A 25,278-nucleotide genomic window follows, 5' to 3' on the forward strand; every position below is an offset into this window, starting at 1 on the left:
GGGGGGTGCCTGGGTGGCTCAGTCGGTTAAGTATCTGCCTTCAGCCCAGATCATGATCCCAGGGTCCTGGGATGGAGCATGACATCAGGCTCCCTGCTCAGTGGGAAGCCTGCTTCTCCCTCTCCCTCTGCCTGCCACTCCCCCAACTTGTGCTCTCTCTTTCTGTCTCTCAAATGAATAAATAAAATATTTTTAAAAAAATCTTAATTTTTTAAGTGGCTATATTAATATCAGACAAACTGGACTTCAGAGCAAAGAATAAAGAATCAGCCCATCAAGAAGACAGAGCAATTCTAAATGTATACGCACCAAAAGGCAGAGCTGCAAAATACATGAAACAAAAAATGATAGGGCTGATGGGGCACCTGTGTGGCTCAGATGGTTAAGCGTCTGCCTTCGGCTCGGGTCATGATCCCAGGGTCCTGGGATCGAGTCCCGCATCGGGCTCCCTGCTCCTTGGGAGTCTGCTTCTCCCTCTGCTTCTCTCTCTCTCTCTCTCTCACTCTCTCTGTCTCTCATGAATGGATAAATAAAATCTTTAAAAAATAAAAATAAAAAAAAATGATAGGGCTGAAAGGAGAAATAGATCCACAATTATGGTTCAGGACTTCTACATACCACTCTAAGCAATCGATAGAACTATTGGACAGAGTATTGGTAAAGGTAAAGAATAACTTAACAATACCATCACACAACAGAATCCAATTGACGTTTACAGAAATTCCACCCAACAACAGCAGAATGACTATATATTCAAGATCCCATGGAACAGGGTGCCTGGGTGGCTCAGTTGGTTAAGCGACTGCCTTCGGCTCAGGTCATGATCCAGGAGTCCCTGGATCAAGTCCCGCATTAGGCTCCCTGCTTGGCAGAGAGTCTGCTTCTCCCTCTGACCCTCCCCCCACTCATGCTCTCTCATTCTGTCTCTCAAATAAATAAATCTTAAAAAAAAAAAAAAAATAGACCACAGGAAAATCTTTAATCATTTGGAAGTTAAGAGTACACTTCTTAATAATCCATGGGTCAAAGAGGAAGTTAACACAGGAAATTTTAAAAATGAGAGGGTCTGGCTGGCTCAGTCGGTGGAGTGTGCAACTCTTGATCTCAGGGTTGTAAGTTCGAGCCTCAAATTAGGTGTGGAGATTACTTCAAAAATTTTTTCAAATCTTTTAAAAAATTTGAAATGAACTTCATGATCCCAGGGTGCTGTATGGAAGTGTCGAATCACTGTATTGTACACCTGCAACTAATATTACACTGTATGTTAACTAACTGGAATTAAAATTTAAAACAAAGTAAATTAAAAATAAAAATAAAATGAACTGAATAAAAAGGAAAATACAACATACCAAAATGTGTAGAATGCAGCCATAGCAGTCCTGGGCCGGAACTTGCGGCCCCCATGTGCTTACGTTAGAAAAGAGAAAAGATCTCAAAAAAGTAGTCTTAAGTTGCTATGTGAAGAAACTAGAAAAAGAACAAAATAAATCCGAAGCAAGCAGAAATCAGTGAGATCGTAAACAAGAAAACAAAAAAGGAAATTTATTAAACCAAAAGCCGGTTCTTAAAAAAATACCAATACAGCTGGTAAACCTTGAACAAAATTGACAGATAAAAAGACGCAAACCACTAACAACAGGAATAGGGGATGTCACTACAGCCATTAAGAGGATAGAAGTGAACACTAGGAGCACCTTTACACCCCCAGATTCAGTAACTTAGAATAAATTCCTTGAAAAGCACAAATTACCAAAACTCAACCAAGATGAAATAGATAACCTGAATAACCATTAATAAAATTAGATTTTTAAATTAAAAAGTTCCTAAGGGATTCACACTAGGGGTTTACCTTATATTTAAAGAATAATTAACACCAATTTTACACATTCTCTTCCAGAAAATATAAGAGGAGGAAATACTTCTGATTCATTTTATGAGGTCTGAATTTGTCTGATAGCAGAACCAGACAAAGACCGTACAAAACAAACTACAGACTAGTATCTCTCATGAACTTAGATAGAAAATGTTAACATCATATCCAGGAATATATAAAAACTGTACACAACAGCCAAATGGAGTTTATTCCAGATACACATGGCTGGTCCAGTAATCAAAAACCAAATCAACATAATCCATATCAACAGTCTAAAAATTCATAAGTACAGAAATGCATTCAACAAAACCCCAACACCCATTTGTGGTGAAACACTCATCCAAGATTAGAGGGAGAACTTTCTCAGCTTGATCAACTTCCTCCTCTACAAAAAACCTACTGTACCATCACACTTAACAGGGAAAATACTGAGTGCTTTCCCCCTGACTGGGAACGCGGCAAGGATGCCTGCTCTCACCACTCCTACCTAATGTGGTTCTGGAAGTTCTGATCAGCACAACAAAGTAAAAGGAAATAAAAGAGCATTTAGATTAGAAAGGAAGAAGTAAATCTGGCTCTCTTTGCAAATGACATGATTGTCTATATAGAAAACTCCAGGGGCGCCTGGGTGGCTCAGTTGTTAAGCGTCTGCCTTCGGCTCAGGTCATGGTCCCAGGGTCCTGGGATCGAGCCCCGCATCGGGCTCCCTGCTTGGCGGGAAGCCTGCTTCTCCCTCTTCCCCTGCTTGTGCTCCCTTTCACTGTGTCTCTCTCTGTCAAATAAATAAATAAAATCTTAAAAAAAAAAAAAAGAAAATTCCAAGGAATCTACCAAAAAACCTCCTAGAACTAAAAAGTGTTTCAGCAAGGTCACAGGATGGAATTAATTGCATTTCCATATACTAACAGTGACACCATTTTAATAAAAATCCTGTGCATCGATATTTGTAGCCACAGTAGGTGGATAGCGAAACTGTGGTAGAGCCGTACCCCGAGCAGTAACCTCTGATACATGCAACAACACCGATGCATCTCGGAAGCATTGTGCTGGGTGAAAGAAGCCAGACACAAAAGGGAACATACTGTATGATTCCATTTATGTAATATGCTTGAGATAATGTTCTAGAGATGGAGAGCAGATTAGTGGCTGCCAGAGATTTAAGGATTAGAAAAGGAGGGGAGGGGGGTGGCTCTAAAAGGGTGACATGAGGGAGCCCTGTGGTAATGGCACACTTATCTGTCCTGATTATTAGGAGTGGTTATGTAAAGCTACACATGCTAAAATTGCACGCATGCGCATGCACATTCTCACAAATGAGTGCACGTGGAACTGGACACATCCGAGTAAGCTCCATGGATTGTACTGATATCAGCGTCCTGGTTTTGTTAGTGTGCTGTACTTCTGCAGGAGGTAGTGATGGGGGAGGCAAGGTCAAGTGTATAACACTTGACCTTGGAAGTTCCTTCAAAGGCCTTTTTAAAATGCATGCACAAAATGTATTTGCATTAGAAATGTATTTTGCCCCCATCCCTTCTCTAGACAGACGGGTTTCCTATTATCTTACTATTCTGCACCTTACTTTTTTTTTCACTTAATAGAAATGGTTCCATATTGGTCGTGCTTTATTTTTTCAGGTGTGGAGATTACATTGATGTTTCTGCCATGGTGCTTTAATCACATTTTTATGAACAGACTTCTGGGGTGTTTCTGTTCTGTGCTGTTAGGAACAATGCTCTGATGAAGACCTTGTACATTTGCTATTTTGCTGGTGTGTGAATATGCCTCTAAAATAAGTTTCTGGAAATTGGATATCTGGATTAGAATCTATCTACACGAGTCTTCAGAGACACTGCTAGATTGCCCTGCATAGGAGTTGTACCATTCCATACACTTCGCAGCAGCGAGTATCTTCATTTATCCCCACAGGCTGTTTTCACATTGTAGGACTTCCAACAATATGTTAGGTTAAAAATGGCATCTCAGTGTGGTTTTAGTTTTCATTTCTATGAAAAATTGGACATCCTTTCTTATTTTCAATTTGTATTTTGATTTATATTTCTTTTTCTGTAAACTGTATTCATAATCTTTGGGCCGTTATTCCAGTGGGTTGTTGGCTTTTATAGGAGTTAGTGATTTGTAGGAGTAATTTATATAATAAGCTCTTTGTCTTTGATGTGATGTTAATGATATTTTTTCTGTTAATTGTCTGCCTTCTGACTTTTCTTACATTTTTTCTTTTTTGGGAGGGGCCACACTGAAGTTTGTTGTTTTGTTTTTAATTTTTCCTTAGACTGATCTTCTGTGGCTTCTGGATTTTGTGCCACTCAGAAAGGTCTTTCCCACACCCAGGTTATAAATTTCATGGTATTTATTGCATTTAGGTGTAGCCCTATTGAAATCTGGAGTTAAGTCCCCACAGTGGTGCTGCTGGGCCAAGCCTTAGGCGTAGACTTTATTTCTGGCCTTGGGTCTGATTTCATGGGTCTCCTCAGGCTTGTTGGAAATCTGGGTCACTGCTAGAACCAGATCAAGTTAATCTCACATCCTCCATAAAGTGGTGCTTTACAGAGAAAGGAAGTAAGGGGAGGACATTGGATGATCTTCTGGCTCTTATCCCATCTTCAGCAACCTTTATTCTAAGAGATAAACTCTAGTAGAAGAGGTTTTTGTCCCCTGTGTGCTCCAGGAGTTAGTGGTTGGGTGACAGAACCCCTTTGCTGGTCTCCAGGGAAGGGAAACCAAACTTCAGGGCTGTTTCCTTCCATTGGTCATTTGTGCAAATCCCACTTAGGTTGCTTTTCCACAGGGACCAGCTGCCTGAATCTCTGGAATCTAAAACGGTCCTGTCACAGTGAGAGGAACTTGGGAGTCTTGTCCACATTTCAGAGCACAGCACTGTGGATTTTCTTCAGAATGGAGTGCTAGTCAGTGGTCTGTCTTCCTAATACTTGCTTTTTCAAAATGGGTATGAAAAACATCTGCTTAGCATGACTTTACCCCCACTTAGGAATAAGTAAGCCAGAAGAAGGACGGCCTGCTGGGAGTGTGACCGGAAATGACATCACCGCCCCTCCAAACAAGGAGCTCCCACCCAGCCCTGAGAAGAAAACAAAGGTAGGCACCAGAGTGGTGGGTTATCTTCTCCTGCTACCATTTTTAAAAACTCTATCTTCTGCTATTACTGCTTGAATCAATGAATGAAATTTCTTTTTTCTGAGCTATCAGTAGTCCTTTTTTGGACATTCTTAGAAAATATTTTATATTCCTATTTTATCATAGTAACCTAACTCAACCCTTAAAATCTCTGCCTTTGACCCCATTATCTTGAATACATGTAGAAATGTTCTGTAGAGGTTGTTTCTGCTTCCCTTAACAACAACAACAACGGGATTTGCAGAACTATTCAGAAATAGATTCTGAAATCTTCATTTGTAAAAAGGGAACTCAGATTTTTAAGGTGGAGCAAAGCTTCAGGAATTACTGGTGCTCGTTGCAGAATACAAATGCTGTACCTCGGTGTGGTCCTAAAACCCTGCCGATGTTGCCTCATCAAGGCACAAATAATGACCGTTTAATTACCTGCTGGTGACTTCTTCGTAGAATTATTGCAGCCACCAAAAATTAGTTAATTGTTTAAAGCCGTCACTGAATTTAAGTCTTCAGGTACCGAACTGCTGGAATTTGTGACACTGTCATTAAGAATGAAGTCCCAGTTTTCTTTTTCTCATGATTTCTTTCCACTCCTTACCGAGCTCAGAAGAACGGAATGCTGCTTTTCAGTTGCATATATCCTCATTGCTTATAATTTTACTTTGAATTGTGCAATTTATACTTTTCTTCATTTTTTATTTTTGTCTGTGTGTTTGATGTTGGCTTTAAAAACAAAACAAAACAAAACAACCCATCAACTTAAAGCCTTTGGCCACCACTCAGCCTGCAAAGACTTCAACATCGAAAGCCAAAACTCAGCCCACTCCTCTCCCTAAGCAGCCGGCTCCCGCCACCTTTGGTGGGGCGAATAAAAAACCCATGAGCCTCGCTGCAGGCTTAGTGCCGGCTGCCCCACCCAAACGCCCTGCCACCGCCACTGCCAGGCCATCCACCTTACCTTCAAAAGACTCAAAACCCAAGGTGAGTAGCCACCCAGGCCCTGTGCCTGGGAGACGTTTTCCCCTCCAAGGGTCGATTGCTCTCGTTGCTGCCAAGCAGTGCAGTCAAGCTGGTGGAATTGGGGGAAGGGGAGAGAGGCGACTTGCAAATCTTGGGGGTGCATAGTGCAGCCATAACACCTGAAGGCCTTTCAAGACTTTGTACTTTGTCCTGCCCTGCTGGGAGGCAGTACTGAGTCTGCTTAGGTTTCTTTCCCTTTCTCCCAGCTCCCCCTTACTCTTCCCTTGTTTGAACACTTGTTAGCGAGTTTGCCCTCCTCCACATACTATGTCACCCACTTCTTTTTGGTACAGTTCCCACATCAGATTCCCCAAATTCACTTCCTTATCTTTCTCTTTAATCCTCTGGCAGAAGTGAGTTTCGCCTGTGACTTTTTTGGATAAGGTCTTCTAGCTGATCTCTGTAGGTTCCAACAATGTGTGACAACTTCCTTTGCTTTTGACATTGGGCCTCTCTCACTGGGCACCCCCCTGCAGGTTTTCAGTTTTCCAGGTCAGCCACACATAACTGCCTAGAAACCGGTCCATTTGGAGCAGGAGTGGCTTCAGCAGGATCATTCTAGAAGACCAGCTGGGCTCTGTGGCTGCCTTCCTTAACATCTTTTTGCTTGAGTAGGGCCTTTCGGTCAGCTCAGTGTTATTCTTTAAATTCACGGTGGGCAATGTTAGTGTATCATCTAATCTTGTAAAGAAAATTGATGGAACCTAGGAATTGTAGTCTAGGTTGGAACCTGGCCAAGAAACTGAGAAATCCTGTCATAGACTAAGAATGATAAAATACATAGCTTTCTGGCGCTCCTCATTTACCCAGTTGACTGCTTTTCTTGATCTTGAGAAGATGATTTAGTTGCATCAGAGGGCAGAGGGAGGGTGACCGGAGCCCTGGCACGGCAAATCCTGGGGCAGACAGAAGACAGCAGGGGGAGGTGGTCTAGTGAAATTTCACTTGGCAGTAATAACAACCATGAAGTGTCCCTCTGCTGGTTCCTTTATATAAGTTAATTCCTTTGATTCTCTCTGTCAGCAACCCATGATGTGGGTATTACTATTCTCATTTCATAGCTCAGTGAGATAACCTTCCTAAGGTCCAGTGCTAGTAAGTAGCAGAGCCAGTGTGTGAGCTTGGGGCTGACTCCACCCCTGATGCTCAGGGCCTCTGTCAGCACTGCTCTTTCATGGCTTTTGCCATGCAGATTTTAGACAGCATTCTGAGATACAGCTCACCTGAAAATGTGATCTGCATTCCAGTTACTACTGCTGTTCGTTTTTTAGATAAGAAACAGATGAAAATATTTTGAGAGATTGATTAAAAACTGGTCTAATGAAATTTATTTTCACCCTTATTTGGTAGAAAGGTTGAAGAGGCAAAAAAAGGGGGGAAAAAACCTACTTAGAAAAAGTAGATCCAGGATTCTGGTAGAGAAGACTGTAAAATGAGAAACAGCAGAGTAACTGCAGTTATGAAAGCAGGCTGGTTCTGTCGCTTGCTGAAGCCAAGAGCCTGACCTCTAAATCAAGGATGTCACATTTTTTAGAGCCTTCTATCCTTAATACCTTTTTTCCAACTTATTTTATCACTATTATTAGCAAAATAAGACCCTGGTAGATTATTCTGAATCATAGTCCTAATATTGAGAATTTGAAGGAGGCCTCAGAGAGCGTGTTTTATACCCAGATCTTAGAGCTGACTGGAGGGATCCCTCTGCACAAAATCCTACGATCTATTCCAAACAGAGCTGGTGGCTGAACCAGTTCCACCGATTCCAGCCATACTTAGGGACTTCATTTATAGAAACGGCCATTACCCTGCGCTTTCAGGGTTAGACTTTAATTGGATGCCAGCCCTTAATTTCTGAGCACCTCCTTAGCTGGTTTCCCATCTAAGCTGTATCCTGCTCGTCTCCACCAACATACAACGCTGTGTGGCCATTTGTTGTTGAGTAAAAGGGCTGGGTACACTGTGTCTGTGATTTGGCTCATTGTCTAGAGTAACTTGGTACTTATGTTCCCGTAGAAGCCAGGCTACATGATTCCTTCCCTCCCTTACAAGTGACGCCATGCCCAGCCTCCCTGGAAGAGGAGCTAGAGTGGCCCCGATGCCAGGACTTTTCCCTTTGGCCCTCAGTCACAGCTGTGACGTCGGTGCTCCTCCCCTGTGGTGGTCAGCCCTGCCCCCTCCGCCCACCCGCTCTCCACAAGCCTGTGCTCAGAGACTTCTCCTCTAGTCCCGAACACCGCACGGCATCGCAGCTGGTCCCCAGGGGTCCTCTGTGCCAACCTCCCTTATCCGACTGAGGAAATAAAGCCCAGAGAGACTCTGTGATTTACCAGGAACACACTGTGAGTTGGGGGCCTGACTGGGGTTAGAGCTCAGCATTCTGATCTGACTGGTGAGGCCAGTGTTCTCACTGTTTGCAGCCCTAACCAGCATTCACCGTGTGCATCTTCACCAAAAGAGTGACTGAATTTGATTGAACATAATTTTTACATTTTTTGTGTTGTTTATATATTTATTTATCTTTGGTCAGGTAATTAAATACTGATGTATTTAATGTATTTAAATACATTAGATCCTGAGGCAAACTGCGTTTGTGATGTGGTATACTTTTCTGGTTTGTTCATTCTCACTGGTTCAGGCTGGATTGAGCTCCGTTAGGCTCCGTTTCCTGACTCCAGCTGACACAGCGCCCTGCATGGCCCATTTCTCACTCTGTCTGAAGGACTTAGATCTTAGAACAGCATAAACTGTCCTGTCAGTGAGTGCCAAATCCACAGTTTTTCTGGTGTCCGCTGACTTCCCGGGGTGCCCGCTGACCTGCAGCTCTTATTCCCATTTCCCTGTCACCAGCCTGTTGCAGAGGCAAAGATTCTGGAGAAGCGGGCCTCACCATCCAAGCCAGCCTCTGCTCCAGCCCCCCGGCCTGGCTCCAAGAGCTCCCAGACTGTTCCAAAAGCCCCGGCCGCTGCCAGTCCTGCCTCAGCTGGGCCAGGCAGTTGGAGCCCCCCCACGCCTGTGCCCAAGAGGCCCACCGGTGAGTACTGTTACCCTCCACTCCCGTGGAAACCGGTGGGGAGAAGGGTGGGGCCTTGGCTTTGCCCCAGCCGTAGCTCCAGCCAGCGTCACAGAAAGCCATGCACCCCTTTTTGTGCCCTCGTCCTTAATGGGGTACAGTGAAAAGTGGATCCTTGATCTCCATATGAGGTTAGCAAGTACATATATTCAGAAAATTCTTGAGTGAAAGGGATTCTTAATGGATTCCCAGGTAGTATTTACTGTTCTTTCTTAGTAACTTCGCAGCACTCAGCACATCGTGGTCATGGGCGTACATGACAGGAGATAGATGGTTCAGTTCCACTGGTGCATGTACTGATAACCCACTTCCGAGGCCATGTGGAAGGCACTGGCAGGGCTGTAGAAGAGAATGAGACAGAGTGGGTGGCCATGTATGCTCCAGAAGGGCACAGTCTTTCCCTGGCTGTCTAATTTACCCCTCATTTATTCCCAGCGACTAGCACAGCCCATGGCCCAAAAGGGACATTCAGTAATTGTTGAATGAATGAATGAATCTCAGGATTGGATGAGCCATTCACTAGGTTAGTTTGTAAACACTACATGTTAAACCGTGTATGTTTGTGCAGCCATTAGGACGGAGGGGAAACCTGCGGACATGAAAAAGACGGCTACAAAGTCTGCACCAGGTAACACCCGGTCCCCTACTTCGTGGAAGCCTGAAATAAACCCCTACCTCTCTGTGGCTCTAAGGCTCCCCTTTGCTCTCTCCCCCTGACCCCTTGTCCTCTCTCACTCCTACGTTTGCAGCTGACTTGAGTCGCTCCAAGAGCACATCCACCAGCTCGGTGAAGAAAAGCACCACTGTCCCTGGGGCCACGCCTGTGGCAGGGGTGGCTCCCAGCCGAGCCAAGCCCACACCCACCCCTCCCCGGCCCTCTGGGACCCCTTCCTCAGACAAGAAGCCCGCCTCAGCCAAGCCCAGCTCCTCTGCCCCGAGGCTGAGCCGCCTGTCCACCAACGCTTCTGCCCCTGATCTGAAGAACGTCCGCTCCAAGGTTGGCTCCACGGAAAACATCAAGCATCAGCCCGGAGGAGGGCGGGTGAGTCCAGGGAGCTAGGGGTCCTCGGCATGCCGGCCCTTGCTTCTTCTGCTGCCACACCCACCCACCCGCTGTCCCCCAGGCGTGTCCTCACATCAGCCCCAGGCGCCCATCAAAGAAGAAGGGCTGTCAGGACATTGGATTCAGTGCCAGGGACTTTCAGCCTGGGCTCCAGGTCCCAGCAGCAGGCTGTCTCTTCCCGTCCCCATCAGAGGGGCTCTTGTTCTGTATTTCGGGGTTTAGGCTTACATTTTTGTTTGGAGGCAACAGGGTTCTTCTCCTTAACAAGACGAACAGAGGTGGATTGTGAGACCTTGTGAAGGTGAGAGACTGGACGTGCTCCCTACCCTTGCGCTGTCTGAGCTGCAGGACGTGTAGGAGGTGGAAGCTTTGACATGGGGTGGGGGGGTGCCTTCAGCGTGAAAGAGGTAGGGTGTCCTCTGGTGGCCGGGAGTACTCGCTCCTGCTTTCCTAATCCGGAGTCCTGCTTTCCTAATCCGAAGGGCTGCCCCAGGGAGTCGTGATGGAGGGGGAGTCGCGATGGAGGGTGGCAGGGCAGGCCCCGGCGCTTTACTCTTAAGGCTTTTCTGGTTGCATCCGCCCCAGAATTATTTGTCAGCTGTTAGCAGCAGTGGGACTTTGGTGTATGAAAAGATGGTGGCGAAAGTCCCAGTCAAAGTCCTTGGAGCAGGAACCTTCTCATTTCCTATGTGATTCTCCAGCATTAAACCACCACCCATCCCTCCCACTCAGGGTAGGATAGCTTAATGTGCTTCAACCCAGAGCCCTTAAAAAATTGACCAGGGCCCAAAATGAGGCAGAATCCTGGTACTTTTGGAAGACATTGTTGGCAAACTGAGATTAGTCTGGAAAAAGGGCCTGAGAGTTGCTTTTGCTAAGAGGCTGTGGCTCTGGTGTACCCAATGCATGACCCATCTCCCCCTTCCTGGGCTCTTCTTATGCTTTCCTTGGGCAAAAGTTGCAGGTGGTCCTGGGGGGGACGTTGAGTGACTTGGCCTCGTAATCAAATTATTTTCTGTTCCAACATACCTGACTGATAACGAGACTTCACATCATCAGTAGTGGCTCCCTGTTGACTATGGCAGCTTGCTTGGGGTGAGGACATTTGAATGGGAGGGCATCATGATTGGCAAACACACTCCAAAGAGAATCACTAACTTAGCCCTCCTTCCTGCCTTTCTCTGTGAGTGCTATCTTGATCTCTTCCTAGGGTCTCAGGACTTTGTTCTGCAGCTCCTCCCCCTGGCTGGTCTACCCTGGAAAATGGTGGTTTTTTTTTTCCTAGGAGCGCGGGTGACCTGCTTCTGCTGGTGGTCTGGCCTGGATTTGAGTCCCCTACAGCTTTCTTCCCTTCTTGGCATTTGGGCTCTTACCTTCTTGGTTTGAAATGTGCCCTCCCTTTATCTCCATCCAGGCCAAAGTAGAGAAAAAAACAGAGGCATCTGCTCCGGCTCGAAAGCCTGAACCTAACGCAGTCACTAAAACAGCCGGTCCCATTGCGAGTGCGCAGAAACCACCTGCTGGGAAAGTGAGTTTTATTTAGACTTTTACCTCTTGAAGGTGAAAGATGATAAACTGTTTCTTCCAGCCTGAGTCACTTTCCCTTCTATTGCACTTTTTTCCTGTCCTTAACTAGTTTCTACTTTGCCCCCCCGCGTTCCCTCCTCTTTGATGACTCGGCCATCAGAAAAATTTTTGTATTAACCCTGACAGTTAACAGAGTTGGGAGCCTTTGGGAAATATTTATTCAGCCGGATAACATGGATCCAAAAACCTTCAGCCACTTCCTTCACACTGACCTTGATGTGAAACCCTACCCATTTTGCACGCAGAACACACACACTGAGCACCCAGGTCCTGCCTCAGTGAGACACATGGCATTGGTTACTTGTCAGCACCTGGAACCCTGGAACCCTGGTGCTTTAAACTGACCTTTCAGTTTAAGAAGGCCCCTTTCACAACATGCTGGCTACAGAGGTAGCTTTGTTTGCCCTGGTTCCCCATGTCCCCTTCTCACTGAAAGTTCACTTGCTCATTCCCTCTGGAAACCCACTCAGCGTAGGGATCGCACAGGTAAGAGGAAACTGGGTTCTTTCCTCTTGCCTCCACACCCTGGAACCAGGCCCCTCCCGCTTGCTGTGGGAACCTCCTTCCCTTAGCTGTGGCAGGTAGGTGGTCTCTCCAGCCAGGGGCTGCCAGAGGAGCCTAACTCCAGCTCTCAGGGACCAGGATGGGGAGTCTCAGCCCAAGGAATTTGTGCATTCGGTGAGGCTTCCAGGTGACTCCTAGAGGTCCTGTGGGTCTCCGGTTCAGAGCAGGGTTTCATTAGGAAACAGTTTGCTAACCAGTTATTCATCACTGACCTTGTAAAGAAGGCACAAAACCGTGAGGTATTTGGGTTGGAATTTCTCGGGGTGGATTTCTCTGCTCTGTGGAAAACTCTTCAGCTTGGGGCCTGTTTCATTTGTGAAAGGCTCTGAAGCCAAGGGAGGAAGGAAGCTGGCAACTGTTTCTTTTTCAGAAGACTCAAAGAGAATTCTTTGTTCCAGCCCTTAGAGCCTGGGCCTTTGTGTGGCTGCATTCCAGGGGGAACCATTCATAAGCACTCAGTGTGCTGTGTCCCTGTCGTGGTCCCCCCCACGCCCGCGCCCCCCCCCCCCGTCACCCCATTACGCATCACTGCAGCCCTGCCTGGAGCCGCTTCTCTTTGCACACGAAACTCACAGGGCACAGGATTAGGCATCTGGAGGATTGAGGGAAGTGTTTTACCCTCGAGTTGAAGAAAAGTCTAGACCAGAAGCTCACTGTACTTTCTTGAGCCCCGAGACTACCGGGCTGCTTGTAGAGTGTGGAGTTACCGAGGATGTGGCTTGCGCTCCCCCTGGCGTCCAGATTCTGCATGGCAGGCCCAACGGCCTCTGGTCCATTTGCATTGATGACTGAGCTGTGATGTCCCTTCCTTCCTGTATCAGATCTTTGCCCTGTGAGCCAGCTACCCAGTGTGCTTCTCGGAGCTGCCTTTGCTTCCCAGATAGAAGGGAAGGGCCAAGGTTCGGTGAGGACCAGTCCAGATGAGCAGGACCCTCGCAGAGAGGCTTCCCCAGACACTCCTCAGCTCTCGGGGAAGAGCAGGCAGGAGCAGGAGTGGGGCTGTGCCTGGGTGGGCATCCAGGGCCTGCTGCTGGCTGGGCCTCGTGAACCACAGCCCAGCCCCAAGGAGCAGTGAGGAGGACCATTAGCCCTTCTGCAGCCTCTGCTTCTGTCCTCGTGTTGTTTGTCTTTGTCCTTCACTCATTTTCCTGCTTCTCTCAGATTCCTTCCCCTGTGCTTCTCCACAGCTGTTCGGCTGCAGGTGGGGGCGGAGTTGGAACAAAACTCTGTTGTCACTGTGGTCACGTGTGGACGCACTGCCTGCCCTGTGTCAGTTCTAACCAGCCCTCTCCCTTTGTGTTGTTTTTTTTCTGTTCTCTAACACTCCAGGTCCAGATAGTCTCCAAAAAAGTGAGCTACAGCCATATTCAGTCCAAGTGTGGTTCCAAGGACAATATTAAGCATGTCCCTGGAGGTGGTAATGTAAGTATGGGCTCCGGACAGCTAGCGTCTGTGGCATAGCCCCCCGTGGGGCGCACTGGGGAGAGGGCCACGGCAGCCTGGCCTGGGGCTTCCTCCCAGACGCAGGCTAGCGAAGTGAGGGGAGGCCTCAGTGCCCCGGTGTGTTTAGGCTGGCTGTTTCTGGGGAACCCCTAAATACTACAACCCGGTGGCGCTCACCCGGCATCTCCCCCCTCTCTCCCTGGCTTTCACCCTTCTGAGTCCTTCCTCCTCTTACTGCCTCAGCCGCTCCTTTTCTCTTTCTCTTCCTCCTTCTTCCGTCCAGACATCCCTTTATCATGCTGCCCTTCTGTGCCAGCCCTAAGCTCTGTGCTGGGGACACAGGTGACTCTGGCCAACAGGGGGGCCGTGGTCTAGAGGTAAGAACACTCTGTTCGCCCTCCACGTGTCCCTGTGACCTTGCAGAGGCAGGCGAGGCTCCAGCACATACCGGAGGGAGGGGTGTTACGGAGCCACCACGTGCGGCCTCCACCTTCACTGCTCCGCACCCGCTCCCCCCACCCCAACAGAGCGAGGGAGTCCGTCCTGCTCCAGCAGCCTGCTCACTCCGTTCCTTCTCCTCACTGTCTGGACTGGGCTGTGTCGTGCTCTGCTCACCCCGTTCATTTTCAGGCTCTGTCCCTCCTGCCCCTTCAGTGGCCATGCCATCCTGCCTGTGGCTGCCCAGCATTTCTCTTGTGAGGAATCCACCTCAGGGCATCCCTTTCTTGCCCCCCCACACAAGCCCCCTTACTGAAGCTCCTTCCAGTCACTTACCACCAGTGGCTCTCCTGGCCCGGGCAGGAACTGCATCCTTGACACGCGGGTGGAACGCACCTGGCTGGCTTGGTTGCTGGCCTGACGGGAGCCAGCCTGGTGTGGGATCCGCTGAAGTGGGTGAAGCGTGTAAAGACAGTGTCTGGTTAAGGTGATGAAGATCCAGCTTGAGGGCCCCAGGGAGGCACTGGCTTTAGCTTTTCCTTTCAGGCTTTTGGGCTAGCTGAAAACAGGAGGTGAGCAGGAGATTCTGAAGGAATTGGTCATTGTGTGTGTGACACAGAAATGCACTTGGTATGGTGTGCGGTGTGTGCACAAGCCCGGAAAAAATAGGCATCATTTATCACCTCCTGTGCTCTCCCACACTGCTTACACATGACTTCAAGATTTTTTTAAAAGTACTTTTTTAAATAAAAGATTTTATTTATTTGGGGGAGAGAGACAGTGCGTGAGCCAGGGCGGGGGGGGCGGGCAGGAGTGGGGGAGCCACACAGTGACAGAGCAGGAGGGAGAGGGACAAGCGGACTCCGTGCTCAATCTCATGACCTGAGCCAAAGTCAGAGTCGGCCACTGAACCAACTGAGCACCAGGCGCCGAGTAAGCATTTTACTCTAGGAGGGAGGCTTCCTTCGATGGCAGGGCGTTCGGAAACTGCCTGGGAGCAGCGCTTGCAGGCAGGAAGAGGCGGGTAATGGGCCTGGATGGAGGCACTGTGCTTCCTTCCCTCAGCCCCCCGTGAAGCCAGCACGGATACACATGCAGTGCAGAGAGTGGGCCCGCCGTGCAGGTAGAACAGTGTCACACGTCACACAAAAACCCCGTCCCCTCCTGGTTAGAGACTTGGAGTCTGGCACCCAGAGGGGAGGCCTGGAGCAGGGCCCCCCATTAGTGCTGCAGAGCGCCCTGGCGCACATACACGCGTCCCCTTGTTGGGAGCCAGGGGCACACGAGGGCAGGGAACAGAGCAGATTTCCCCCCAGTTTTGTGTGTATGAGACCGTTTTTCTGCCACTTCACCCTCGTGAGGGGAGACATGTGATGGGTTGATGGGTTCTTAGACCCGGCGGCTGTGTCATCTCAGCAGCCTCTACCCCTCCCCGCAGGGCGTCACCAGACGGGGGGACCGGGGGACCGGGGGGGGGGGGGGCAGACGGTGCGAACAGCTAGAGCAAGGTGCAGGGGATGTGGGGTCGGTGGTGCAGCGAGAGGGCCGTCGGGCTTTGCTGGGGAGAGGACATCTGAGAAACACACGTCCTAGGCCAGGGAAGTGGCCCGTGGCTCCCTAAAGCATTGAGTGGCAGCGAGTGGCCCGGGAGGGGGACAGGACAGGGAGGACTGTCTGGAAGAGACTGTGGCTTCTCTCCATGCCAGCCTTAGGAGGCAGAGCCGCGTCTCAGCTGTAGCGGGCCTCGTTAAGTGAGGGGGACGCAGTTACGCTTTTTAAAACTTGCAATTATAGAAAATTTTCAAATACATACAAAAATAGAAAAAAAAATACAATGAACTGGATATACCTTTTATTTATTATCCTTGTGGCCAGTCTTTTTTTTTTTCTTTTTTTTTTTAAGTGATCTCTACACCCAACGGGGGGCTCAAATTTATGACCCTGAGATCAAGAGCTGCACGCTCCACCAAGCCAGCCAGGTGCCTTTCCTTGTGTCCAGTCTTATCTCTGTATGCCACCCTGACTGTTTTGAAGCCAGTCCTAGATAAAGTCATTCATCTGCAAATATTCCATTTATAACTTGAAAAGATAACTCTTCAGTGTACGCGTGTATGTGTGTGTGTGTGTAAAACTCCCACTGACATGTTAAACAGGTTTGCTTATTTGAATCAGGATACAAATAAGGTCCATAAATTGTGATTGGTTGATGTGTCTCTTGTCTTTTATAATCTTAGGTTTCTTTTACTCTACAGGCTCCCTTCAGTTTTTTTGTAGCAGTATTTTTCTTTTTTTTTTTTTTTTTGGTGAGTAAAGCTATAGAAGTTTATTAAGTGAAGATACAGAAAAAAAACTCAAGAGTGAGAGTGGTCCTGACAGGGTTGCTTGTAGCAGTATTTTTCATGCATAAACCAAGTAGCTTGTCCTAGAATCTGAATTTCGCTGCTGATTACACCCCCGTGGTTTCATTTAGCATATTCCATTGTCCCTTGATAGTCTTTAAATTGATTCAGGATTGATCCCCGCCCCCCCCCAACCCAGATTTCTGCAAGACTTTCATAGGTAGTGGTGGTGTTTCTGTCAGGAGGCACATCATCTGATGGCCAGTACCTAGACCCATGTGTTCAGTAAGGGGTGTACTGTGGAGAGACTCTGATTCTGCCATTCCTTCTTCGTTTATTGGCTGGAGCATCTGTAAAGCAGAATTTCCCCTAATCAGCTGTTCCTTACTTGAGGACCAGGCAAGAAGTAAACAAGTGGTGGCTTCAGTTGCAGAACGTTGGCTCAAGAAATGCGTAGGCCCCAAACCTCGGCGAGTGAGCTCCGTGACTGCTTACAGGTGTCTCAGGGAGGGCACGAGATGAGCTTGCCACCCATGCAGCAGGACACATTTGTCTGGGTTTTGGCGGCTGCCAGACATTCGGTTGGGAAAAGTACTTCTCTGTGTTCTCGTTTAGAGAGAATTGCAGCCTTGTTGGAAATAGACAAAGTGGAGGCTGTTGTTTGAGGGTGATAGGTCCTTTGTAAATGATGACTGAACACGTGAAGCACTTAGTGTCCTGTTGATGCTGATGTCCCTTCAAGAGATGATGTGAAAAGGTGGAGTGAAGCTCGAGCCTGGGAAGGCTTTGAAGAAGGTGGCCCTTGAGCTGAGCTTTGAAGGATGGGGAGGAGAATGCATTGGGCTTGCCAGGCTAGGGAGCAGTATGAGCAGAGAGTGAGGATGGCTGAAGGAAGCTGAGGATTATGGGAAGTTACTCTGTGGCCGGCCCTGGGTGATCGGTGGGCACATGAAAATGCAGTAGGCATCACATGTGTTCTCTTGGAGTACAATGGAAACCGTATTTCCTGACACTGAAGAAAAGGAGATAGGGTCCTAGAAGGTAGTCATTGAATGGCATAGCGAAGGAACCCCACCAGAGGGTGTGGCACCTGCTGGCAGGGCTCCCGGGGCCCCTGCCTGGAGGACTTGACTGGGATGGAAAGCTGGGCTTTTCCACAGAACCGGGGAGCAGCTGGGTCACTCACAGGGACCCTGGAATCTTCATCCCAGAACCCAGTGCCCAGCTGTAGATGACGACCTTTCCTAAGTGAAACACATGCCCTCAGTCCCAGTAGCAAGGTGTTCACCCCAACGGGATTCATGTCAGATACAAGGCTGTTCGTCCTTTTGATTACTCAACAGCTGCGGACAGAATGTCAGATTAACCAAAGGCCTCGTGGAGCCTGGAGGTGGCGCCTCATCTCTGCAGATGTAGGGCCCCGGGCTGCTGGCTGGGGCTCTGTGCACATTCATGACCGCGCTGGGCCCGGCTCTTTGGGAGAGGGAGGGGGCATATCGTGCAGATGGTTATTAGGACCCTTAATAATGAGCAGAGCAACCAAAACTGAGCAGTTTTCACGTATAAATTAGCGAAGTTTTGGTGGTGGTGGTGGTGGTTTTTTGTTTTAACTTGTATTTGCGTGTGTTCTATGCAGAATTTACTCCAGGGCCGTAAGTTTTTGTTTCTTCAGTTTCTTCTGGGATATCGTTCTTCTCCTGTGCAACCTCCTCTTCTGGTTTAGTAACAATCTGCTCTTTTCCGTCAGGAGCATCTCAGGGTGGCAGGGAGGGTGGCAGGGAAAGCGCACGTGTGGGCCAATCTGGCCACGAGCCCTGTAAGCTCCACGCCACATCTTGGCGGCTTTGTTCCCCTGGATGTGCTCCATGACCAGAGAATCCGCGTCTAACCCCTTCAGTTCAGCATGTTCTGCATTTTTAAGCATGTGCAGTAAAAATACAGCACACTCTTGGGGACATCCATCCTGTGTCCAGCTCCGCCATTTGGCCTGGCCACGCATCCCACCTCCAGCACTCCAGCGTGGTGACAGCTTGGGTCATGTTGCTTCTGCAAAGTGACATCTTTAGAAACTTGGTGGCTTTTCAGATATGCTTCCTCTTGATGGCCTGGGCCATTTCACATGTGTTCTTAAAGTGAACGTGAAGGTTTGAACCTCTTGATTTGCCTGATTTTGTAGGGTTTTCTGGGTCAAGTGAATAGTGAACCATTTTCAGAGATCACCTCAGGCTGCTTACTGGAAAAGCATTGTTACTATTTTTAATGGGAATGTCCAGTGCTGGGAGGATATGGTGAGACAAACACTTAAGCTTGGTGGTGGGTGTCCATTGTCACATTTCTAGAAAGCAGTTAGGCCCCATGGCTTAAGAACCTTGATACATACAGTCTGAACCTTTCACCGGGTAACTAAAGTTCTGGGCATCTTGCTTAAGGGATCATCAAAATTGCCATGACTTCTATTCACAAAGATATTGCTGCCATTGTTTGTTTGTTTGTTTGTTTGTTTTAAGATTTATTTTGGAGAGGGGTTCCTGGGTGGCTCAGTCATTAAGTGTCTGCCTTTGGCTCCGGTCATGATCCCAGGGTCCTGGGATCAAGCCCCGCATTGGGCTCCCTGCTCGGCGGGAAGCCTGCTTCTCCCTCTGCCTCTGCCCCTGCTTGTGTTCCCTCTTTCGCTGTGTCTCTCTCTGTCAGATAAATAAAATCTTAAAAAAAAAAAAAAAAAGATTTATTTTGGAGAGAAAGAGAGTGGGGGCAAGGGGCAGAGGGAGAGAAAGAGAGTCCTAAGCAGACTCCACACTGAGTGTAGGGCCTGACACGGGGCTCAATCCTACATCCCTGAGGTCGCGACCCAAGCTGAAACAAGAGTCGGATGCCCAACCAGCCGACTGCGCCACCCAGGCATCCCCATTGCTGCCATGGTTTTAATGGTGAAAAATTAGAAAAAACCCAAATGTTCAATATCAGGCATGATATTGGGTTTATATAAGATCTTATAGGATGGATTATTATGTGGCCCCCTCTTTACATTTCTCACCTTTTGTGGGAAAATGCTTGTAACATGAATTAAGCAGGAGTACAAATTGTAGACAGACAGATACCTATGTGGTCAGCCAGGAGGGAAAAATGCACTGAAAAGAACTGGAAGGAGAACATGAAAACATTATTCCAGATTATCTCTGAGCAAGGAGTTAATGGGTAAGATTTCAGATGGAACAAAATGACATTTTAGGACATTTGGATCCAGCAAAATGGGAGAAGAGCTGCCTGGCAGATGCGCAGATGCAGCAGGGAGGGGAAAGGCCTGGTGTGTGTGGGAACACTGGTTTGGTCTGCCTGGGGGTGGGCTCAGAAGCTCCAGGCCCTGAAGTACACCCTCTCACTGAGGCAATGATATTTTTGTGGTTTCTCAGGTTCAGATTCAGAATAAGAAGGTGGACATCTCTAAGGTCTCCTCCAAGTGTGGGTCCAAGGCCAACATCAAGCACAAACCTGGTAAGTGTGTCCCCCTGAGCCCAGCATGCCTGGGGCGTGCGGTCCTGGCCAAGGCCGCTGGGTTTCACCCCAATGTATCTGTCATTCCATAAAGATTGCTGGAGCCGCCCCCACCCACCCAGGAGGCAGCGATGGAAACCACGCAGTTCCGTGCCTGTCGGGGGGGTTGGGGGGGATTCTTTGTGCCTCTGAGGAGGAACAGGTCGTGAAGGCCACCGTTGGCACGGGCACCACTGTCTCAAGCACCTGCCAGGAGCTGATGCGGAGGGAGTTGTCGCATTGGGAGCAGGGCCCATCCCGAGGCACTGAAACCTCAGCGGCCGGCTGGCGGGTCACAGAGTTGGTCAGCGGTGCTGCCCAGGCTGCAGCTGGGGGTGTCCCTGCTGCGGTAGGGGTGCAGTTCGCCCGGGCCCCGGGCAGGCAGATCTGGCTTCGCGGAGGCAGGCACTGGGGCCAGTTCCCTCTTGGCAGAAAGTGTTATCGTCCATTTTAGAATATGTTCTGTTTAAAAGGATCAAAACAGTTTGGCCCTTAGCTCCCTGTCATTTTCCCCCTTTTATCTGGAAAACCCACTCTTGTGTGATACCTCCCTCCCGAGTGCCGCTGACTGACTGGAGGTCCGGCTTTTGGCGGGGGTGGCTTCAGTGGGTCGGCGAGCTGGCGAACTTGGCAAGAAACTGCGTGCTCTGGTTTGGGACGTGAGCCGAGGAGACGGCCGCGTGAGGGAAGCCAGGCTGCGGGAACTGGAGAGGGGCGGACCCCCCGGGATCCTGTGGCCACAGCATGGCTGTGAGCTCTGAACCTCACCCTACTGCCCCAAGCACGCAAGGGCACTGGGCCCCGGGGCCAGGCCAGGCCTATCCCTTCTCAACTCAGTGCCCAGATGACTCCTGCCTCTCCCCCTTTTCCTACACTACAAAGAAGCCACTTTCCTTCTTGTCACTACAGTGTGGCTCAGTTGAACAGCTCAGACAGACCACACTCCATCCTGTCTCTGTCCGTCACCAGCTCGATGGTGACTTTGGGCAAGGCACTCTTTCCCAGCATCAGCCCTAGCAGCTGTGAAACCAGGATCCCGACCCTGACAGGGCGTTCGTAGACTGAAGGAAGCTGGGGTGCCCCGTGCCCCCAGTCAGTCAGAGGGAGCTGTTAACATTGCCAAGAGAACCTAAAGCAGACCCCTCGAGGCACCTTTAGGGGCTTGGCTGGAGGCTGTGCGGTGGAGGTGAGGGGGACTTTTCTCTGCGGAGGCATTCCTGCCAGCCAGGTGCAGGTCGTCGGCCCCACTTTGAGATGAGCCCTGTGTGACGAGCACACTCACTGTCCTTTCGTCCAATGTCCCCAGAGCCGCTGGGAGCAGGTCACGTTGGTGTCCGTACTGGGCACGTAGCTAGTCCTTGGCCAAGCTAGGATCTCTGCTCCAGCCTCCGGGCTTTGCCTGTGTGACTGGTGGTTTTTTTGGTTCCAGGCGGAGGAGATGTCAAGATTGAAAGTCAGAAGCTGAACTTCAAGGAGAAGGCCCAGGCGAAGGTGGGATCCCTCGATAATGTGGGCCACCTGCCCGCAGGAGGGGCCGTGAAGGTAACGAGTGGGGCAGCAGGGGTGGCCGCTTGGGAGGGGTGGGTGGGGTGGTGTAGCGAGAGTCTGGGTCCCAGCAGCTAGGCGCCTGTCACCGCCCCTCAGTATCGTCGGGAGTCCTGTTTCCCCCACACCAGTGTGTGTCCCTGTGTTCATCATCAGTCCTGAGTGAGGCAGGAGAGGTAAAGAGGCCCCGGCCCAGCCGCCTGCGCCCTGTCTACCTAGAGACAGAACCTCTCTCGGGAGCCACGGCCCGCCTGCCTTCCTGAGCCCATCTCAGCCATGTCCAAAGGGCCTGCGGGCTGGGGCGTGGCTCCCCCACAAGGCGGGTGGTCTGCGTGGCACCGCTGTCCCCAGCTACCTCACGAGAGGCCATGTGGGGATGTGTTCCATGCCAGGCGCGCGCCAGGCTGGGGCTCCGCAAGAGCGTGCGGGTGGGCAGGGCTTCCCATGCTCAGGACAGGCTGGCCTCTCCTGCCTTCCCTCCCTCCCTCGTGCCTTCCCTCCCTCCCTCCTTCCACAGCACCGTGAGACCCTTTGTAAAGTGCCAGGATGCCGTTACCCTCTGTTCCATGTTGGGGGGCGGGGGGGGACCCGTGGGGGCAGCATCCCGCAGGCTTCCGAGCATGAGGATAGCTGCAGCTGCTCGGGGAAGGTGAGCAAGGGGGAGGGCAGAGAGCAGCTGTGGTGGGCCTTCCGTCTGCCCAGCCCAGCCCGCCTCCGTCCAGCGCTTCCGTCGGTGCTCCCATTCAAGGCCTGGCTGGCCGCCGTGAATATTTGGGGCCCTGGCTCTGTCGCAGGCTCTCAGTCATGCCTCCATACCTTGTGAGGAGCCACTCCCTAGTCAGTCCTCGTGGGGCACTAGCTCGGGTGTCGTCACTTGTCCGAGGCCACGTGGCAAGTACCCGCAGACCAGGGTTTACACCTGGACCTTCTGACTCCCAAGTCTTGTGTTCTTTTCTTTATTCACATCATCTCCCTTTCTTTATTATTTCTGGAATTGTTTTTCTAATACAGAGGCCTGTCTCCTTCACTAATCTGATTAGAAACCACTGTGGAATCTCCGTTGTCATCTTTTGGGCATTCTGGGGCCCAGGGGTTCCAGCTCCCCCCGCCCCAGCCTTCCCTCTTCTGCTTTACTCACACCGGGTGCTCACTGCCCACCCCATCCGCCTCCTGGGAAACCCTGCAGGCCCTCAAAGTTTCCCTGGGTCACACTTGGGACATCTGTGGTCCCCAGGCGAGGGTGCCCAGCACAGAAGAGGCCTCAGTGTCTGGAGGTGGCTTGGCTAGATGAGCAGGCAGGGCTGCCCCCTCTGCGGCGGGGGCGGTCTGGGATTCGCTGGGTCGGAGGTGGCGGGCTGCACCCCTCCGAACTGACTTCGGGCTCGGAGCTCCCTGGCTGGCCCGCGGCAGCCCTGCCTCCCAGCCGCTCCCAGAGCCACACTCTAGCGGTCGTGCCCAGGGTTTCTGCTGGCGACCCGCCGTCACGGCGAGCTGCTTGGGGCCAGCCTTGCTGAGAAGCTGGCACGTCCCTCCTCTCACTTCAGAAAGGCTTCCGGAAGCCTTGCCCTTCCCAGAGGAGTCTCCCAGAGCTTGTGCCCGCTCGGCCGCACGCTGGGCCTAGGGCTGCGCGCGCCTGCTCCTGGGCCCGCGTTCTTGCTGTGCGCCGGGCCGGCAGTCGCCGCACGGGCAGGGGTGGGGAGGGGAGTACCTGGCCTAGATTCTTCGGACGACCGTTCGGTAGTCGTGGGGGGGGGTGGGGGCAGGGGACTGTGTGTAAAACCCACCACCATCACCCATCCCACCTCCTCCCCGACTGACCCTGCACTGTCTCCCCCACTGTTTCATTGTAGACTGAGGGCGGTGGCAGCGAGGCCCCTCCGTGTCCGGGCCCCCCCGCTGGGGAGGAGCCGGCCATCCCTGAGGCAGCGCCCGAAGCTGGCGCCCCCACTTCAGCCAGTGGCCTCAGTGGCCACACCACCCAGGCAGGGGGTGGTGACCAAAGGGAGGCCCAGACCTTGGACAGCCAGATCCAGGAGACAAGTAAGTGGCTGGGCTTGGCCTGAAGGCCGGCCGGGGGCCCTGCCACTGGCTGTTAATTGAAACTCCTTTTCTTTTTTTGACTAGAGTGTGGCCTAAAGTTTAACCAAGCAACCTTTTATTTTCCAGGCATCTAATGATGACATTCTGGTCTCGTCTTCCATCCCCTGTGTTCCCCCTCTTGTGTCCCTTGTTACCCCCTCCCTTCCCTCCTCCCGTGTCACTGCAGATTGAGACCTACAGGCTGACGTTCCGGGCAAATGCCAGGGCCCGCACCGACCACGGGGCTGACATTGTCTCCCGCCCCCCCCACTTCCCTGGCGGCCCCAGCTCAGGCACCCGGGCCCTTGGCTCTCTCTCCCGGGCTGCAATCTAGACCCCACACGGCTTGGGTGCTGGGCAGTCCTCCAGGCTCCCACCCCCTTCCCCCTGCCTTGCTTGCCCAGGGCAGCAGCAGGCCCGCCCCCAAAACCTCATCTACTCCCTGCCCTGGCCCCCACCCCACCCCCGCTCCTTGCTTTGTTCCTGTCCCATCATTGCGCACCGCTCCGCAGACGAGGTTGGGAGGTGAATGGGGTGGAGAGGCCAACTTGAGATCTTGTGGGATCTGGGGTGGTGGGGAGCCAGATTCCAACCTCCTCTTTGGGTTTTTTGGACCAAACCCAAGAGAAACTGACATAGCTGCCCTCCTCGCTGGGTCCACTGAAGAGAAGAGTGGAATTGGACGGCCACGCGGTGGCAGGATGCTGACTGCCTCCCCCGGAGCCCGCTAGGCCACTGCCTCTCCCGTTGACCCCTCCGTGGTGCCCACCGTGCAGGTGGGGCCAGGCGCATCTTGCTGCCCTGCCCCAAGTTAGTTAGGGGTCGGCTCGTACTGTCCCCACTGCTTCCCATACCTGCCTAGCTGCTGTCACACTCTTTTCTTGTTTTATCTTTTTTTTTTTTAATAACCTAAAAACTGGTAGAGGAATTTCGCAGGTTGAAGCCATGTCTAAATGAAAAGTCCTTGGTAGGTGTTAAAGGAAACAGGGAGGAGAGATCCTTAAGCCTCCAGCCAGGAGGTCAGGCATCAGGGGCTGCCCCGGCTTGGGCAGCTTGGGGCCCCGGAGAAGGTGTGGGCAGGGCAGTGAGATGCAGGGGCTGTGGCCTGGTGAGCAGGTAGGGCACACTAGGAGCTGGTCATGTGGACCGGTGGTTCTGGTATTGTGTGTGTATGCTGCTTTTCTTTTCTAACCAAGAGGCTGGTTTTGGCATCTCTGTCTCATTCCCTGGGATCTAGTGGGAGATACAAGTTCGGGGCTGGAGAAACAGGGAAGGGCTGTGGAGGTCAAAATCCTCCAGACTCACGGGCCTAGGACACCAGAGCCCTCAGTTACCAGGGAGCCCAAGATGTCCAGAACTCATGTGGGTGTTGGGGAATCAGGTGTGGAAATTTTAAAAAGGCATGAGACAGGCCATCTCCACCCCCGCCACAGCCTGACTGGGGAGGGGGGAGAGGCGAGGCCAGCCTGTGGAGGGGTGTCCCAGCTAGGCCCGGTCTTGGGATGGCTGCAATGATGAGAAATCCCGGGAATTGTATTGACACGAAGATTCTTATTGCACTTGTATTTTTTTTTTT

General features: G+C 50.8%; 1 protein-coding gene across 1 annotated transcript in view; it reads left to right on the plus strand.

The window, feature by feature from the left end:
• MAP4 (microtubule associated protein 4) overlaps nt 1-23,877 on the plus strand; it is a 186,590-nt gene extending 162,713 nt beyond the window's left edge. The window contains exons 10-20 of the mRNA XM_088028558.1: nt 4,881-4,987; nt 5,789-6,004; nt 8,891-9,074; nt 9,682-9,741; nt 9,863-10,155; nt 11,591-11,704; nt 13,657-13,749; nt 19,958-20,039; nt 21,508-21,620; nt 23,474-23,663; nt 23,790-23,877. Coding sequence (XP_087884684.1) covers nt 4,881-4,987; nt 5,789-6,004; nt 8,891-9,074; nt 9,682-9,741; nt 9,863-10,155; nt 11,591-11,704; nt 13,657-13,749; nt 19,958-20,039; nt 21,508-21,620; nt 23,474-23,663; nt 23,790-23,797 — 1,460 coding nt within the window. The 3' untranslated portion in view covers nt 23,798-23,877. The remainder of the gene's footprint in view (nt 1-4,880; nt 4,988-5,788; nt 6,005-8,890; nt 9,075-9,681; nt 9,742-9,862; nt 10,156-11,590; nt 11,705-13,656; nt 13,750-19,957; nt 20,040-21,507; nt 21,621-23,473; nt 23,664-23,789) is intronic.
• The last annotated feature ends 1,401 nt before the right edge of the window (nt 23,878-25,278 follow it).

The sequence above is a fragment of the Eumetopias jubatus genome, unplaced genomic scaffold, assembly GCF_037043125.1.
Source record: "Eumetopias jubatus isolate StellerSeaLion01/CBP00866 unplaced genomic scaffold, mEumJub1_p1.0 scaffold_1, whole genome shotgun sequence".
Classification (NCBI taxonomy): Eukaryota; Metazoa; Chordata; class Mammalia; order Carnivora; family Otariidae; genus Eumetopias; species Eumetopias jubatus.